This window comes from Channa argus, chromosome 8 (assembly GCF_033026475.1).
Source record: "Channa argus isolate prfri chromosome 8, Channa argus male v1.0, whole genome shotgun sequence".
NCBI classification, from domain to species: Eukaryota; Metazoa; Chordata; class Actinopteri; order Anabantiformes; family Channidae; genus Channa; species Channa argus.
Genome location: NC_090204.1, coordinates 22,967,051 through 22,985,834, shown reverse-complemented (window position 1 = coordinate 22,985,834; position 18,784 = coordinate 22,967,051). Strand labels below are relative to the sequence as shown.

General features: G+C 43.7%; 2 protein-coding genes across 4 annotated transcripts; one reads left to right on the top strand and one right to left on the bottom strand.

Annotated features, from left to right (window-relative positions):
• The first annotated feature begins 395 nt into the window (after positions 1–395).
• serpinc1 (serpin peptidase inhibitor, clade C (antithrombin), member 1) lies at positions 396–5,382 on the top strand. 2 transcript variants are annotated; one of them, XM_067513523.1, is made up of 8 exons: positions 396–545; positions 1,302–1,673; positions 2,232–2,447; positions 2,522–2,659; positions 3,850–4,068; positions 4,352–4,526; positions 4,700–4,764; positions 4,955–5,382. In XM_067513523.1, exons 2-8 carry the CDS (start codon positions 1,317–1,319, stop codon positions 5,129–5,131), a joined length of 1,347 nt encoding a protein of 448 aa, XP_067369624.1. In that variant the 5' UTR covers positions 396–545; positions 1,302–1,316; the 3' UTR covers positions 5,132–5,382. The 2 variants fall into 2 exon arrangements, with proteins under 2 accessions (XP_067369624.1, XP_067369625.1); XM_067513524.1 differs by lacking the exon at positions 3,850–4,068.
• A 1,046-nt stretch (positions 5,383–6,428) lies between these two features.
• Positions 6,429–17,901, bottom strand: zbtb37 (zinc finger and BTB domain containing 37). 2 transcript variants are annotated; one of them, XM_067513521.1, is made up of 4 exons: positions 17,533–17,901; positions 14,668–15,600; positions 14,497–14,596; positions 6,429–13,946 (listed from the first exon to the last, which is right to left on the bottom strand). In XM_067513521.1, the coding sequence occupies exons 2-4, from the start codon at positions 15,579–15,581 to the stop codon at positions 13,425–13,427; spliced, it is 1,536 nt and encodes a 511-aa protein (XP_067369622.1). In that variant the 5' UTR covers positions 15,582–15,600; positions 17,533–17,901; the 3' UTR covers positions 6,429–13,424. The 2 variants fall into 2 exon arrangements, with proteins under 2 accessions (XP_067369622.1, XP_067369623.1); XM_067513522.1 differs by having other exon boundaries at positions 14,497–14,590.
• Positions 17,902–18,784: the final 883 nt, after the last annotated feature.

The following is an 18,784-nucleotide window of genomic DNA, read 5'->3' as shown; positions in this document are numbered from 1 at the left end:
ATCCGTGTTGAAATATGTGTCAAAGTTATCAGATACTCTAAATGTAGTGAAGAGGAAAAAACCAACTGCAACTGCTACAGAACTGCTTTGGTTTTGTTGTAGCAGGTGGGTCAAGTGGGTTTTTACACCTGTAGATCACAAACAGCTGTTTAGTCTGTAAAACTGTTCCATCATTTATTAGTGGATTGTGTTTTGTAAATGCATCTATAAATCTGCAAAGTATCTAAAGCTGTCAGATACAAGTAGTGTAGAAAATACGAAATGTGGGGCAAAAGTGAAAAGTACAAGAGTCTGTAAAATGTTTTTAGCTGCAGTTGGCGTTTGTGACGGAGACGCCGTGTCCTGCAGCTGTGTTTTCGTGTGGAGGACATGAGTTAATCATCACTGTGTTTGTGTGCTGATGCTTCCTGGTAGAAATCTCTGTTGTGGACCAACAGTCAATCAATGTCTCAAAGGTTGATGTGATGGTTGGTGCTCTGCAGGACACTGACCTGAGTTCAGCTTAAACTGCACAACTGTCTGGAAACGCACGACTACCTGCTCAGGTAACATTTAAGATTTTAAATCCTAAAAACTGTTAGAGAAGCTGTGTGTGTGTGTGTTAACATGTTAAGTCTGGCATCTGGTTTGGTCAGGACTCATTACAACGCTTTCAGCTCACATTTCTTGTTTTTTATGTCCAAATGTTGATGTTGATTAATTTTGGTTTTTAATGCCTGTTCACTTCAACTGAAAATGATTTGCCTTCCTGAGGCAACGTCTAAGTGTGTGTACAAACATGTGTATTGGTGTGATACATTTTAGCAGCAAGTCAACTCCGTGCTTCACATGACATAAAGACAATATGACAAGCAATTAACATATGAAGGGAGTTTTAAAAAGCAGTGGTCATAGTTTCCAAAAACATGATGAAACTCATCACAGATTGAGAGTAAAGGACAAAACCAAGAAATGTTTTAAATCTCTGTATTGAGTGTTTTAATACTGACCTAAAATTGTAAAATCAGCCTTTTAAACACACAGAAATCCGGCTTCTGTTATCAGTGTGTTAATTACTATTTTTCCTTACAAAGAGAAATTTGCTTTTTGGTGTTTGTTTTTGCTTCCTTGGTTTAAACCCAAGATTCAGTAGCAAGACTCGGGTCTGTTTCTGATCCAAAATTCAGTTTCTTAACTCAAACTGGTTTTCAGTGATTCAAATCGCTCACAAGTGACCCGAACATTTACAGTGTTATTGATCGTGGCCTCCTGAGTCTTTGTTAAAGTAGTAACACATTGTGGATTTTGTTGGGTCTCCCTAGAACTGTTTCTCCAGAATGAGGGCTGCTAATTGGCTGTTGGTTCTGGCATTCCTGCCGTCCCTCTCTCTCAGCGTCCACCCGGACATCTGCAGCGCTAAACCCAAACAGCTCCCCCTGGAGCCACGCTGCATCTATCGCAGGCCTGACGCCGAGGACCTGTCACCAGAGAATGAGACGGTCCCCGAGTCCACCAACCCCCGAGTGTGGGAGCTGTCGAAGGCTAACAGCCGCTTTGCCCTATCACTGTACAAACAGCTGTCCAGCACCAAGCCCCCCGAGTCCAACATCTTTATGTCCCCCATCAGCATCTCCACGGCATTTGCCATGACCAAACTGGGAGCCTGCAACCAGACACTGGAGGAGATCATGAAGGTCAGACCGAGCTCTTGTAAAGACGTAAATTTTTTTAAAAATAAGTTTGATTTCCTTTTTATAATTTCTGTAAAGTCTGTAAAGGTTGATCGAGGATTCAGCAGGATTCATCCCATTAACCCTCCTCCTGGTCCATGTTTAGACCGTAACACGGTCAGACACCTTAGGTTTGTCCTGTTTACTGTCAGAATCAGCATCAACAACATTGGATCCAATACAAAACGGACCCATGCAAACCAGGTGTCCATAAATTGTTTTCCTAGAATGAAGTAACCCATGTCCATAGAGTTATGAACCAGCCGAACCTGCAGATTATCAGACCCAAGACCCTAAATGGGGTCAAACAGAGAGACAGAACATGCCAGCAGCAACATGATGAAACTAATATAATGAATGTTTCATAGACGAAAGAGAACACAACCCTTTAAAAGCATGTTGATTGAGAAAATTAGGACCCGACCCCACTGGAGTCCTGGTTTATCAGAACTAAGTCAACCAATGAAGACCTCTTCCTGATAAAAAACTGAACTAACATTGTTGGTGTGTTACTGTGAGCAGGTGTTTGAGTTTGACACCACCAAGGAGAAGACATCGGATCAGGTCCACTTCTTCTTCGCCAAGCTGAACTGTCGCCTGTACAGGAAGAAGGACACAACCACCGAGCTGATCTCTGCCAACAGACTGTTTGGAGACAAATCTCTGGCCTTCAACGAGACCTATCAGAATATCAGTGAGACAGTGTACGGAGCCAAACTGCTGCCTCTCAACTTCAAGGTAATGTCACGGTTCTTTGTGTAAACTCGGACACCTGACAGCACGTACCTGATGAAACTGGTCCTGTCCTGCAGGAAGACCCAGATACGGCACGGGTCATCATCAATGACTGGATTGCCAACAAGACAAAGAACCTGATCCGGGACACACTGCCAGAGGGTGCACTGGATTCCGCCACCGTCCTGGTCCTTGTCAACGCCATCTACTTTAAGGTACCTGAACAGTCGAAAACTCAGAGCCTGATTGGAGGAGAGAAACCCGGAGGCTTAAACTGTGAAGTAACAATGTTTAGTTTTAGTTTATTTTCTTCTTTTTTTTAAATTGTTGTTTTAGTTGAGAAAAATAATCTGACAAAACTCTTTCAGAACTGTTTCAAAGTTCATCAAAGACCGTGAGTGTATGTTAAACTATTTACTTCAGGCCATGACGCACAATATGACGGGCTTCAACGTCAACCTCACAGGTAATAACATGTCGCTCTGAGGTGGCATTTTAGAAACAGTCTGGTCCTGCTGCTGCGAAACAAACTGCTCTCTGCTTGGTTTTCTGTTAACGGGGTTTTCTTTCGATGGAAACTCCGAACGTGAGCTTTTCTTTTCTAGTTTAATGTCCATGTGACAGGTGGCTGAAAATGCATGATCGTGTTTCTCAGTTTAAATGGAAACGGCGCCTCATTTTCCGCCTGACACGCTGACCTACGTACTTCCCTCAGGGAAGTTAACGCTAGGCCTTGTAGCACTACGTCGCCATCTAAAGGTTATAAACGACACAGACTTTCAGAACACGTAATGAGCAGGACCTGCAGGCAGCTGTCAGCAGAACACTAGGTCTGTGATGAATCAATGTACATACATTTAAAACAAATATTTTATTATTCTATTTTCATTTTTTAGCAGCTATCATTACTTTTATTTCATTATGGGTTTTTTTTCTAATCTCTTTTGGTAAATCCATTTATTTTAGTTTAAAAACGTCAAAATAAATATTTAAAAATTCTTCACCAAATTCTCTGAGAAGATTTGCGAACAATGTAAAGTTTACATTTCTCTTAGGGATCATTTGCATGATGGCAACCTCATCCCTGATAACACCTGCATGTTGAAGTTCGAAGTAGGCTGAGGTGACACTAAAAGGTGATGTGAAAAGTAGTGATTGCTCAGAGAGAAGCATCACTGCCAGAGTTATGTCATTGTCTAAACCAAACTCCGGGGAAGTGTGCTCCAAACTTTCCCGACTGAAATCTTTGGTCCTGCAGCCACATGCACAAGTGTGAAGAACGGAGACTCAATAGATACTGTAGAAGAAGATTATGATAAAGAACGGCCGGTTTTTGTGCCATAGTGCGCTGGAAAATAAGTTGAATTTGGTTTGAATTTTCCTCACTGTTGATTCTGCCTCTCAGGGTCAGTGGAAGAACAAGTTCAACAAAGAGGATGTCGTTGCCCGTAATTTCCAAGTCAGTGCAAGTCGCTCCTGCTCGGTGGACATGATGTACCAGTTGACCAAGTTCAGGTACGGAAACTTCCCCGAAGACCAGGTGCAGCTCCTGGAGATGCCGTACCGTGGAGACGATATTACCATGGTGCTCATCCTGCCGAACAAACACACCCTGCTCAGTAAGGTAGTTATCCGTCGGTCAAGTTTGAGAGATTCTCTTTGCTCTTTGGCCCTGACGTCGTCAGTGTCTCTGTGGATTGAACAAACCACAATCTCCTTCAGCCAGTATTAGATAGATAAATTAAAGGAATAGTTCAGGAATTTTCAAATTGGTCTCGTCGGTTATTAAATGTTATTAAATGTCTTCCTGCTTTCCAGTGTCCAACTACCCTGTAGGAAACGAGGGGCCACTGTTTAAAGCCCACGTTCCGTCTAAAAATGCACTTTAACGTCTTTGTTGTGTTGAGGTGGAGGAGAGTCTGACCCTGAAAAAACTGACCAGCTGGTTGGACGGGATGAAGGAAACCAGCATCGCTGTCAACGTCCCTCGGTTCACAGTGGAGGACAGCTTCAGTCTGAAGGAGAAGCTGCAGGCTATGGGGCTTGTCGACCTGTTCAGCGCTGAGAAGGCCAGCCTGCCAGGTGCTTCAACCCGGAACTATGTCCCCCTGTCTCTGGCAGTGTCCACACTCCAGATAAACTGATGTTTTTCTATCTATATTTACCTGTGGTGGTTTGCTGTCCATCACTGGTTTAACCCACACATGCATGTAAATGTGTCCTTTCGCTCAGTCCCGTGTTTGCGTTTGTTGCAGGAATCCTGGAGGACGGCAGTGATATGATCTACATCTCAGACGCCTACCACAAAGCCTTCCTGGAGGTCAGTTAGGTGACATCAGTGACGGCCACTCGCTGCTCACTGTGGATTTGACTATATTTCCAGTTATGTTTTTGTAAATCTCATTTCCTAAAGTAAAGGTCTAAGTATTGTTTTAAATGGTGGTTAAATATATAGGGAGACCTGTAGTGTGGTGGTTCAGACATTTACGGCGATTACTTCCCTTTTGCAGGTGAACGAGGAGGGCAGCGAGGCAGCAGCGGCCTCTGCCGTCGTGGTCACCGGACGCTCCATCAACTTAAATCAGGAGGTTTTCATGGCAGACCGGCCGTTTCTGCTGCTCATCAGAGAGTCGACCATCAACACGCTGATTTTCACCGGCCGCGTGGCCGACCCCTGCCGCCAATAAAAACTGTCCAACAGTCGCCGAGCTGCTGCTTTAATCTGACCTCAGAATCCACAAAATATAAAAATGTAGCGTCTTGTGTGTAAAACTGTGATATGTGACTGTTCAGGACTGGATGACTGTAGACGAGCAGCTTTTTAATACCTTTGCTTGCTGAATGTGGTTTTCCAGTTGGACTGAGCTTATTGGTGGACAAAATCTGCCACAGCATCTGCGGCTCTTGTTAACTAGCGAGTAAAAAGCTGTTATTTCTCTCTCTATGTCCATTTTTATATACGGACTTTGATTGGCTTTCTTCTTCCTGCTTCCTTCCAACATGCAAACAAATACAAAGGGTCACACATGAAACTGAACCAGGGGGAGATTCACAAGTTTTAACTAGCCGATTGCTGCAGACAGCTCACACACTCACGTTCCATCCTTACTTCAGCTGTTTGGAACCCAGTTTACTTTTCCGTATCTCCGAAGCTTCAGTGTCATTATTGTGCGATCAGCCTCAAAAACAGCCTCAAAAACATTACCAGCCTAATTAACTGAAGGGGTCAGAAGAAACATATGAACTGCACTGGACCACAAGGCCTGTTGCACTGATGGACTGAACAATTATACTTCAAACAATTTGACTATTCATTTATTCCCATGTTTGAATGATCATAAAAAGTGACGGCCCTAATCCATATTCCAAAAACACGTATGTGTAAAGGTTGGTTACGTGTTTTAATTGAATGGTCGGCAGTGCTTCCTATCACACTGCTTCTCATTCACCCACTCGCACTCACACTCTGATGACGGAGCCGCTTTGTAGCTGGTTGCAGTTCTAGAGGAGAGTGTGTGTCAAGACTGAGGGTTTTCAGAGTCAGACTCAAACACTTGATACAGGAAATTAAGCAGCCTTATGAATCATCTGCAAGGTGACTGTGAAAAGTTCCTTGCCGGATTTGTAAAATATAATTACCACGCTTTTTTTGAGGTGTAGCATAAACCTTTTGTTTCTTCCAGCCGTAACAAAAATCCCTGACACCACAGCTGAAGACATTCGTAATGTTCACCGAACCACTGTCGTGTACCGATGCTGCACAGGGACCTTGACGCGTCGTCTGATTTAATAACGCGGTTGTTTAACTGCTACGCATCGTAACTCTGTTTTCAGAGGTCGGGGTAAACCAACCAACCAGAACCTGGCTATTTTCTGGAAGATTGAAGAGTAATGAATGAGGCGAGACGCTGCCGTTTTGACACTTAAAGTGCTTTATTTCCTTAGAAGGAGATGTGACCGGTGAGTGATCTAGTGGTCATAGTGAAAGAAGCTTTTTTCACATTTTTACTAAACTAATCAACCTTTGGCCTCACACCCCCCCCCCAACCCCCATGTTTTAGCAACAAAGACATGCAACATAAAAGAGCTTCACATAAAACCTTTCAGGTTTGTCTACTACATGTTAAGTACCTCCTCTTTAAAAACATGTACAGTATTAAAAGTTAATTTACTAAACTCCATTTTTTTTCCTTTGAGTCATTTTCAGCTTCGATATATTAGGGATATAACTTTAAGAATCAACAGTAAAGAGTAAATTTCATTAAGTGAATATATCTAAATGATTTATAATTAGGCATGTTGTGGTCAAGTTAACTGGATAATCATATACTAAACATTTGATTCACATAATAAAAAGTGAAAAAAGAAAAAAGAAAAAAAAAGGTGAAAGCAATGTTTGGCGTTTGTTGTAAAGAGCTGATCAGAAGAACTGAAGCCTTGACCGAGTGAAAGACGCGATGAAGACCAAAGGAGGATGATGATGAGGTTTGGCTGTTTTCACAGTTTGAAGGTGAAACCGAACTGAACCGAGGAACCTTCAAAGAGGAAAAGTCGGATCCTGAGCTGCTTTTTAAACCTGCCTCAAATCAAACTGTGCTCGACCTGGTTCACATCGGCCAGATTGAACATGGCAACCGCACTCAAGTGCAAACCAAAAGAAACTGCACAATGACCCTTTAGTAGATGTGGTCTTGGTCTGGTCACAAATAAACTCTAGTGCAGCTCATTTGTGGAGGGAAAATGTTCAAGGAGAAACTTTTTTTTTTTTTTTTTTTTTTTGCTGATGTGGGTTACAATAAGAAACGTGACCTTTCCTTAACGGTTGGGTTTGAACACGACTTTGATCCGACCTTTCCTTCTTTACAGATTCCTTGAGCAGCAGGAACCAGACCTACCCAGGTTATGGGTTCCGGCCGCTCTGGAAGCAGCTGTTTCTTGACTTGAACTGGCTTGAAAGGATGTGCTGTCCTTTACTGCTTCACCGAACTCAGCCACCACTCAGTGCAGAAAGGAGAAAAGTGACTGAGCCACAATTTCGAGTGGCAGACTTTACCTTAACATGTTCTCGCTGCATTTGATCAGTGCAGTGATGCTCGGAAGTTTGTGAACCCTTTAGAAAATGTTTTTAACACATCCTCGAACAACTTTAAACAATAAGACGAGGGAAAAAAAAGGAGATTGCTCAGAAGAAGAGTTGTTGATGCTGACCAGGCGGGAAATGGTTACAGAGGAAGAGCGGTCGACTGTCCGGTAGATCAAGGACATTCAGACCAGACTTTACAGAAAACTAGAAATCACTACAAGGGTTCATAAACTTTTAGGCACCACTCTAAATATCTATATTTATTCTCTATAAAACAGAGGGAAAAATGCTGATCATATCATCTCTGAAACGCTAACTTTTCATCTCTTCACTGCACTGAGTTGGTTCAGTCGGAATAATTGTGTTGGAGCTGGGCAACATGTTTGTCTTTATTAGGTCAAAACTTCATGCTGGGTTTTCTTAAATACCGATTTCTCATAAGTATTAAATTCAAATTTGTTCATTTGCAAACATCAACTAAATACATTTTCTGCCTGAAACCTTCTAAAATACACGTTAATATTAATTTGTTAAATTTTTCCCAAGTGCTCAGGTACAAAAGAGTAAAACTTCGAGAAAGCTGCTGAAACATCTGCACACAGTGTGGATCTTCTTGTGCTTTAACACGAACTGTGGACTGTTTTCGTTTAATCGCAAATTGAACTAATCGGAAGAGCGTTTAAAACAAGTTTCAACACAAAAATTGGTTTTGGATTTTGTTTGTAGGCTCAGTAACTGACCATCAGGACTGGGAAAAGTAGAAATGACCTTTTAATTCACAATAATATCAGCTTTTGTGGGTTAAACTTCTGAATGGTTTCACCTTAGTCAGATGAACCTTTCTCAGGTCCATCGATACTAAATCAATGTTAGAAGAGCTTATTCGGGCTAAAACTACAGTGTTTGATTTAAGCTTTCAGATGAACTGGATTTACACGTAGCTGGTGCAAAATGCCTGCGTGGACATATCTGGATCGGTTTGGACCCGTTCGTGCTAGTTTGATTAACCCACAGGTTGTATATTCTATGACAAAGCCCTTCAGAAGATAAAAGTTACATTAGGCAACATTTTTCACATAAACAGAAATAGGCTGCAACGCTGCTCCTAATGTAGAGGTGCAGTTGAAGCCTCCACCTCTCTGTGAGCGAGACTCGTGCTACTGACCAATCAGACAAAAGCAACAGTTTGTTTGATCAGTAAGTTTATTAGCTTCTTATTTATTGTAATTGTATAACTACGAGCCGTGCAGAGCAAAGTAAAGCGGTATATCAGAACAGAGAGGACTGATTCAGTGTCTTATGTTAAAATTCGCTTAAGTTGCACACTGTAGCTTCAAGCTTATTAATTTGATCAACAGCTCAGAGATATGACTATATATTTATTACAAGTGTGAAAGTATCAGCTCATTAGAGTTTATAAAACTGCAAATGCAGTCACTCATATGAAACTTTAGGGGTCGCAGGCAACCGAGAGAGATTGTGAGATTTGATTCATTTAACTTATTGGGCCTTTTTCATGCGTGTACTCTGCGTAAATATTACTCGAATTTCTATTAAGACGAGCTTGAATAAATCTCAAACTATTCCGTCAATGTCAGACAGAATAGCACGTTGCCTCAAGACGTCCAGACATTTTAATAAATATTTTCTGCATAAGTCAAACTGTGCAAGTCGTTAGTTGCTTTTTGTGTCTTGTGAGATTCAAAAATGCAATAAAGATTTTATTAAGTATATATTCTGATTATTTTCTTCAATAAACTACATTTGCATTTATATATTTGTGTGAGTAATAACTGCACTATTTTTGCAGGTTTTGGGTTTCTTACAGTCCAACGTGCTAATTAATGGTATTCGCACAGCGGATGGCATGAAGTGAAATCGGTCACGGTGACATGTGACCGGGACAGAAGGCGTCCTGATTTCACAAAACGAAGGACATGTGGAGGTAAAGACTGCCACCAAACAACTGGTTTAGAACAGGGTCTGTGCCTGTGCAGGTGTTTAAGAATACCCGTCATCCCAACACAAACCAGGATTTTCTGTGGCTGTGGTTCATTCAAAAGAGGTCTTGTGGTTATTGTGATTTTTTTTTTGGATTTTTTTTTTTTTTTTTTTTTTTTTGTTCCATATTGCCCAGCCCTAGTATGTGTTTTCTGTTTTCCTCTGCTGTGACTTGCAGGGGTTTCTTACCTGCTGCTGTTGTGTATTTACAGGAGAGTTTTATTTCTTGCACTGAGGTTTAGCCGTTAGCATTCTGCTACGTAGGGAAAGGTGAACATCCGATTCACTGAATAAAAGAAAAGAGTCTGTATACCTGATAGTTCCTGTTTTAGCCTGAAGAGTGAGCGCGGCGGCGGTGCGATCTGGAGGAAAACTCGAGTCCAGCCGGCCGGAGCGAGGACAGAGCCGCTGGCTTCACTTGCATAAAAAAATTGACCATCCACTGAGAATCTGATTCACAGCTCTGTAGAAAAACAGTAACAGCCGATCCATGTGCTACCTGCTTACCACACATCTGAATTCAACTCCTGGCTTCTTTACAATATGCAAAAAAACATCTTAGTAGTTTAAATATGTTTGTCTGATAATATGTTGATTTTCCATTGTTCAGTTATTATAAAAAGTTTCTGTTTCAGACCCCGTATCTGATAAGTGCTGAAGTGTTTTGGCGTTTTGGAGGACCAACGGGGTCATACCGTCTTTCCTTTGGTTGCCAGGTGGTCAGACCTGCACCTGCCCTCAAGCAGGTGAACTTCGACCTCTGGAGCGTTTGTTTTTTTGTTTTTTTTTGTCCAGCTCCATGACCTGGCGACTACATCCATCTGGTCTGACAGGGTCTGGCTCCTTGTCCTGTCGCTACTGGATCGATGTCAGATCGATCAGAAGCATCAGTTGTCAATCCTGCATTACGTCTGCTGCACATGTGCAACCGCACTTCATACAGAAGTAATCGCTCACATTTAGCTGTGATCACTGGATCATTAATCATCCTATGCAAAGTTTGCTCTTGTTGGAGAAGCTAGTTACCCGTTCTAGGCGAGATTTCACTAACTGTTCCTACAGCATTTGAAACATAAACCTTTTCCTTTTGTCTAACTCTACATACAGGTTATTAAGTGTTTTGTTAGCGTTTCAGTTTGGACATCAGCAGGGATCTTCTGCGTCGGTCTCTGATACATCAACTCTAAAAAGGTCCATAACGTTTAAACTATACATAACTAGCTACGTACAGCTGCTAGCTCTTATAACAAAGCAGGTTTGCGGCGTAGAATGAGGTAAAAGAGAAAACGGCTAACAATCAGTGACAATCAGGTGCATGATGTCACCTGACTATCTCACATTAGCTAGCTATTAGCTACAAATGATAGTTTTCAGGTGACGTCACACCCACGAGGCAATGGCCACTTGGCGTTTTATCTATGTCATCAGAGGAGTTATCCTGCCCAAAAAAACATTACTGCCTTGTAACTGCTGGTTGAGAAACCAGCCGAATCCATCATGGATCAATGTCAGGTAGCTAGTCAACGCACGCAGAAAGCTAGCGCTCACCTTCACCTTGAGTCGTGCTTAGACAGGGTCTTCAATCCCCTTTTTTATAACTGAAATACTGCACTTGGTGCTGTTTATAGAATAATTGTGCAGAGCTTTGTTCTCATATGTTTGTATTTGTGATCTGAAAATCATTTCCTTAAGAAGTAAGTTACAATGTCTGTCAGTTTCATGGACTTTCCTGTGCGAGACTCTGCACACAACTATCAGTAGATATCTACGGTGTGGAATAACATATCTGTGCAACTTAAAATAAGCAAAATTTATCAGCAGGCTACAAACTAATGTGGCATTTATGGCTGTACCAACTCGTGGTTAGCATTAGCTAACAAAATGGAGGCTAACGGTAAATAGTAAGCTTCAGCTAAACGAGGCAGCTAACTAGCTCAAAAAACAAGAGCTGCTAGCAATAACACTGGGTGGTGTTAACACATTAACTCTGAGCCAGGAAAACACAATTTGTACAAGATGATTTAGCACAGCTTGAATTAGCATGTAAGCTAACCTTGGTATTTTGATGACACAGCTGTTCTGCTCTTGTTCTGCTGTGTCTTTGTTCCGATGTATTCAAAGTTATTACTTCCCTGCATCTCCTTCACTTCTACTGGTTTTCTCCTAAGCTCAGACGTGCAGCAGATGTAACTTAGATTGACAGCGACGGATGTTACTGATCGGGTCACGACACCGTTTCCTCCTCGAACATGAAGCTTGTGTCACACACATTGTCTGACCAAAAAAAAAAAAAAAAAAAAAAAAAAAGTGTCCAAGAAAAATAAAAAACAAAACAAAACAATAAACACGTGCTTGTTTGTATCTGAGAAGACTGATGGGAGATCTCTGCGCGAGTGGGTCAGAGCGCCCCCCGGTGGTGCTGTACGGTGCAGTGCAGCAGCTGTATTGCGTAGTGATGAGAGGTAACTGAGCTGTGTAGCTTATCTGAGGCTGGACGTGGTCCAGTTTTTCCTGCTGTGTGTCTGTTCAGTCAAAAAGGCTGCCGGATGGTGCAATATAATCAACCCGATCTTTAAAACTGAATTAGCAGCCACAATGATCACAATGAAAATTTATACCGAATGTTACGGCCCAATAATCCATTTGATCCAGTGAGATTGGAGTTCTTCACTTTTCATCCTATGTGTTCACACAAAATGGAATTCTCGAGCCTCAGGGACATGAATGTTCCAAATCCCGGAGCTTTTGAATGAAAGAAGGTTTGTGTACTGCTGGACAAGAAGCAGCAGTGCCTGAGATAGTTTTATTGACTTAAAGACCCCCCACGGGATACAGGTGAGAGATTTGGGAAGTGCTAGTTAGTCCTCATATGTACAATATTTATAACGGAGGATCAAAGATAATTCTAGAAGAAAACGAGTTTGAGAACCTCTCAGCTATTTAAGCTTCTTTTCCTGATTCTAATTTCTATAGATTAAAACCAAACATTTACTTTCTCTAACTGCTGCTCTCATGTTAACTAGGAGGAACTTGAATAATTGGGGATCAGCTCCAGTGACACAGTGCAATAGCCTAAAACCTAAAACAAGTATTTGAGATTTTAGACTTTTTGGGTTTAACTTTTTTCAGGAACACTATTGCTGTTGCATTCCAAAAAGGTGTCGCTTAAATCACTTCAACTTGTATGAGTAAAAAATATTGAAAAACCTCGGTTTTTAAGATCGGGGGTCATTGTAAAGACAGGATGGATGGTGTAAAGCTGTGTAGCGTGAAACCTTTATCCACACTGAACTGAGCGTCAGCTAAACATTTTACAGTAACTAACAGGAAAAGACCAGAGACTCCAATCCCACTGGAACTCTATTTAAAACACTTTTAGTTTTTTCATTGAACCTTTTTGTGCAACCCAATCTTTTAAGCCATTGTGGCACTTAAAGCGCACACAGGATTGTTTCCATTAACCCGACTGCTTCAGATTGTCTCAAGGCAAAGATGAAGGATTTGAACAGTTACACTGGCATTGGGTAGTTTGGCAAAGTGTGCACCAGACAGGCTGTTAGGATGCTGCATTGTGAACGAATAATACGTGTAAATCTGTAACATAAGCTAGATGGAGGCAAACGAGAACCACTGCATTGTGTGGTGCGTGAGGTTACTGGAGTGTGTGGCATTTCTTCAGTTTAGCTTAATCTGTTCGGTTTGGTTAGTGAAGGTAGATGCGGTTTAAAGCGGAAAAAAATCTCAGTTCGGACTCTGAGGTGTCCTTTCTGTCATAGCTTTGACTTCAGCGGGTTAAGGTGTGGTTCCGTTGGCTTCAGGTGCAGAACCAAACCAGCTGTCCACGACTGCCGACCCCCCAGCCCAATACTGACCCTACCCTCCACCCTTTCTCGGGTTCAGTCGGGCCCTGTGGTGGAGACCGAGGCCTGAGGACCCTCACAATACTGGCCACCGCCACTGCCGCTGCCCCCGCCCTCAGGCTCCTCCTGGCTGGGGGAGGCCTCGTCGCTCGGGCCACCCCTGGATGTGACAGAGGTGGTGGTGGTCTCAGGCGAGGCACTGTGAGCTTCCTGGGGGGCACAGCCTGGGTGGTTCTTGCGGAAGTGCTGGTTGAGGATAGCCTGAAAGGGGAAGCTCTTGCCGCAGACATGGCAGTGGAAGGGCTTGTTGCCGGTGTGCTTGCGAATGTGGTACTCCAGCTGGTCTTTGCGGGTGTACTTCTTACCACATATGCGGCAGACAAACGGTGTGATGCCCATGTGTAGGCGCATGTGGCGGTCCAGACTCCCTTTCTGGTTGAAGGACTTGCAACAGTAGATACAGGTGAGGCGAGGATTGTAGCGGAACCATCGGTCTCCTACCTGCTCCCTCAGGTAGTCCTCATAGCCACCCATATCAAATGATGCATGTTCCTCCCCCTGGCAGAATGAGAGAAACAACATTAGCCCACCCAAGAGCAGGACAGACTGAATGTGACTGGATACTGAATGAACAAGCCGGACTTTGTCAAACTGATGAGGCTCAAGTGCAGCTTTAGCATAGCTCCACATGTCTGAGTTACCGTTTAGAAATCTGGTGTTGGACTTGCTTAATTCCTGGATGACCCTAACCCTAATCCCATCAGAGCCAGAATACAATGCAGCTGGACCTGGTGGAATTGTCAGTGAGTAGGCTGAAAGGGTCTCTTGTTAGGTTCTAGTGTTCTTTAAGAAAGATTTAAGAAGATTTTACTCTATAAATAAATACCTATGGTGATTTTGGAGCAATGTGTTTGACCCATATTTCGTTGGGTTTTACTTTCAGTTGTCCACCTTCATTAGGTTAAACACTATTGTACTTTAAGGTTTAACTAAGGACATTTAACCACAGATATGGAAGATTCGGGGTTAATCATTTTCTGACAAAGTTTATGTGAATGCAGCCCCTTTTTCCAGGTAAAATCTGGATGTGTGTAGTCTGATGTTTTACCTGGGAGCTAGGCTGTCGCAGCTCGTCGACCCGGTTGGGAGACTCACTCTTCGCTCTCTGCCGGTCCGACAGCACAACCACGCTGCCGGTGGGACTGAACCTGACATGCATAAAAACCCATCAACACAGACACCTACACACGTCAGTTATTTACATAAGTTTGGGACTCACCTGTCTGTTTCGCTGAAGCTGGAGGAAGGTTGAATGTTCCGGGTCCCCAGCGCTCCCACAGGCCCAGTCACCACCGTGCTGCGTCCTGACGTGTCAATCATCACAGTGGCCCCCTCTTCCACTGGCCCCCCTTCCTGGTGGTGCTCTCCTGCTCCAATCCACTCCTCCATTCTCTCCGTCTTTATCCTGACTCCATCCACACCATTTCCCTCCTCAGCACTGCCAGTCCGTTCAGGTTCGCTGCTCGTCTCCACGTACCACTGACCTGCTCTGTTTATGCGGAGGATCGGTTCTTTGCCCACTCTGCTGGTGGTGGCCCCAGGCCCCTCTAGCCCGCTGTGCTCAACAGTTGGTGGGGGGCTGAGAGGCTCCTCAGCAGGGCTGACCGCCTCACACATATCGGCACCTCCCCGCGGGCCAAGTAGACGCAGATGACTGCCTCCTCGCACCACGGCCTCTAGGGTCCTGCTGCCTCTGGAGCTCTGCACTGCCTCCTCCCTGGGCTCCTCATCCAGGTCAACCAAACTGATCTTCAGGTGAATACCCTCCAGGATCTGGGTGCAGCGGTCGATGATGTGTTGCATCTGCAGGAAGCTTGCGGCCGTCAGGTAGCTGATGATGTCGGCCAGCTGCAGGCAGAGGCGGCCCGTGTAGCAAAATGACAGCAGCTGCTCAAACACTGATGGGTTTCGTATGACTGTCAGTGACACAGTGCTCATCTGGCCCAGAGACATGTGGTCCCGAAAGTAAGGTGAGCTGGCAGCGAGGACCACCTTGTGGGCACGGAAGCTCTGGCCCTGAACGTTGACAACGATGTCACAGAGGCGGCCCTGAACGCGCAGCTGGTTTAGGTGCGACAGAACCGAGTTACTGAAGTCTGGGATATCCAGCTGGATGCTCCCGGAACGCTCCATGCTGCAGCCTGCAGGGGCACTGCAACAACAGGAGAGGATCAGGACAAACAGTGGACACCAGATACGAAAAACTTTGACTAGATCACCAACAGGATCAGACTATATAAGAAACTAACACAGTCAGTGGTTGGTGAAAATCTTATACATTCTGTTGAAGGCTGTTTTCCATCACCAGCAATTCTGCATCTAATATGTAATGCATGTATGGACAGAGGACAGATTTGCCATTGGAGATCAGATCTTTACCCACGATCAACTTCTCAGTGTTTCATTGAATAAAAATCTATTTAAAAGAGAAAATGGTAACAGAAGATGAGGACACACACTAACAGTACTGTATTGGGAAGTGACCCTAGAGTGTGGACATGTTTGTTAACTTTTGAGGCTGCACAGCTTATAGGACAAATGCTCTTCCTTCTCAAGAAAATAAGAAGAAGTGTCAGTGAGACTTTGTCGTATTAACACTGCTGCATCACGTTGTAACGTTTGTTATTTGAGGCGTATCTTGCACAAGCAGACCGGTGAGAGCAACGCTAAAGATGAACTCTAATCAAAGGGTCCATGTTGTCCATAGTATATTTAACTGTTAATGTGTTGATGGGTTTCTGCGTTAATCAACGCCAAAGTTCCTGACATGAGATTAATAACGACAACAAATCACGCAAAAACTACATCTGTCTCTGTCCACTTTGTCCTGAGACTTTCCATCGGCTCCTAGAGACTCCAGAACACTCCTGAAAGTCCTACATATGAATGCAGACGTTTTGTGTCCAAAACGCTCTCATACTACACCTGTGCCCCCCTGCTCTGCTCAGCCCACTGGCAGGTGTCCACAAGCTGTCCAATCAGAACAGAGTGGACTCTTAAAGAGACACGAGCTAAAAAAAAAACTGTTTGCAGAGAAGAAAAAAAGAGAGACTTCCTATACGCTCATTATAGCAAAAAAAAAAAAAACTGTGAAATTACTCAATAACAAATGCTCTAAAACTACTTTCGTACGGCCCCAGAATATGAAAATCAATCTAATTTTATTCAGACTATGGCCTCTTTAAACAAATAAAAATTATCAAAACAGTTGGATATAATGTTTTTTAGGTTGAAAATCACTGCAGACATTTTGGCCGATGAGGGTCACGAAGAGTCCACAAACTCTTGTTTTATTTTGTCCTGGTTTTACAACAAAACATCATCGAGCCTTGAAACACGGATCCATGTCTACAAGGCAACAGAGTGACAGCTATTAATGTCCAGCTGCTGATTGGACGGATGTTTGTTCTCTATAAAATTAATAGGAAAAACCTCTTATAACCTCTTATAATAAAATTACCTTTATTTCTCAGTGTCCCTCAACTGTCCTTAGTGCTACATTTACTTGTAGTCCCAGATTTAGTCCCTTCTTGTGTCCTAACTAGAGCCATGGATGTATTATGGGTAAACAATGGCCTGGATCCGTGTCCAAGGTCCCGTTATCGGTTTTTTGTCTGTCTGAGCCACTGGACATCTTTGGCCTTTGGCCCTGTGCCTGGTGGACCCATCCAGTAATCCACGGTTAAAGCTCCAACAGAACACCCAGGGCCCAGACCCTGAACAACCAGTTTGTTACTGTAATTTATGAACCTGACAGGAAAAATAGTTTTCAACAATTAAACCTCAAATTATTTAATTTTAAAAAACATGTGTTTACTTTTTACACCTTTTGCCTGTTTCTGTTTTTATTGTTCCTGGAACAACAGGGCTCTCTTTAAACTGACCCCACCCCACACAGTGATGCTGTAGTGTCACCTGTCTGGTCTGAATCAGGTTCGGGATCAGGTCACAGAATCAGTTCACCTGTTCCTGTCTCACATCGGAAACGGATTAAGAGGAGCCCAGAGCTGACAGCGCGACACAGAATTAGATTCGAGCCAGTCTGACCACGCAGAGCAAGTATACATCCAGATGTGCAGCTCACCTGAAAGGGGGCGCAAGGAGAGATCGGGTCTGGTTTCAGGGTGCGGTGCTGTCGAGGCTTCAGTCCTGCAGCTGGATGATCACTGACAGCAGCTCAGCTCAGCTCAGCTCGGCTCGGCTCGGCTCGGCACGGCACGGCTCGGCCCGGCAGGCTGCAGCTCCACCCGCCTCTCCTCCAGGCTCCGGAGCTCCAGCGGCGCTCGCGTCGCGTTCAAGGCCCGTAAACGGCAGCAGGACTCGCCTTCCGCTCCGTCAGCAGCCACTGTGCCGCCATTCCGCTGGAAGTCAGACTGGGTTCAGTGTCGGCGGCTGCGACCGTTTCTCATCTTCCTTTTTTCACGGCAGAAGGGCCGAGGCTACAGGAAGGGAAAGGGGAAGGAAGAAATCCCGCAGGGCATGATGGGAAATGCAGTTCACGTCGTGGAGCAGGGCGGGCTGCACGGATGAATGAAAGACTTCACTTCCCGGCATGCATCTGCAAAGACAAGGGTCATGATGGCACTTGGAGTTTGTGGAATTTTTGTTCTGTTCTGTTTATTTAACTTTGTATTTATACCGATTCTATAAATGTACAAGGTTCAAAGCCTCCTAGTGGACTTTGCTCAAATGTTTGATAAATGTAATGTGGGGTTTGAAAAATCTCTCCAATGGAGACTTACAGCAGAATAACCTGCTTTATTCATACATGTCACCATATATTTACAGTAAGTTCAGAGCAGGAAGTTCACCCACTCCCAGGTATGTTGGTATATGACAAAACTCAGACAGTGTAGTCGTAGTAGACCAACAGGTAAAACATGAAGAAGCTGTTCAGTCACTTGTTGGCATCTATCGCCATGGGGAGAATCTTTGATTTTTGAGGCTGTGACTTTAGAGAAGCTTGATTCAAGGTAGGACCGCTGTTGTCCTGCAGAAATGGACTCCACTCGATTCAGTGTCATTACCATGTGAGTGGACAGTAAAGACAGTGGGAGAGGTGGGACGTAACTTTGCCAAAGACATAAGCAGAATTTTCAGGTAGTCGTATTTAACTATTTAGTTGCACTGTGTACCTTTAATCTAGAAAAATGAGGCTGAATCAGTTTGTGTTCTTTGTTCTTTGAGGTCCCTGCTCCGATACAGTGTCACGTCGCTCATTCAGCCAGTTATCATATTAAACTAAACAGGAAGCTAATAAACGTACTAATCAAGCAGACGTCATTGCTGTTCTCTGATCAATGGAGTGAGCAATATATCTGCACTGTCAGTGATGT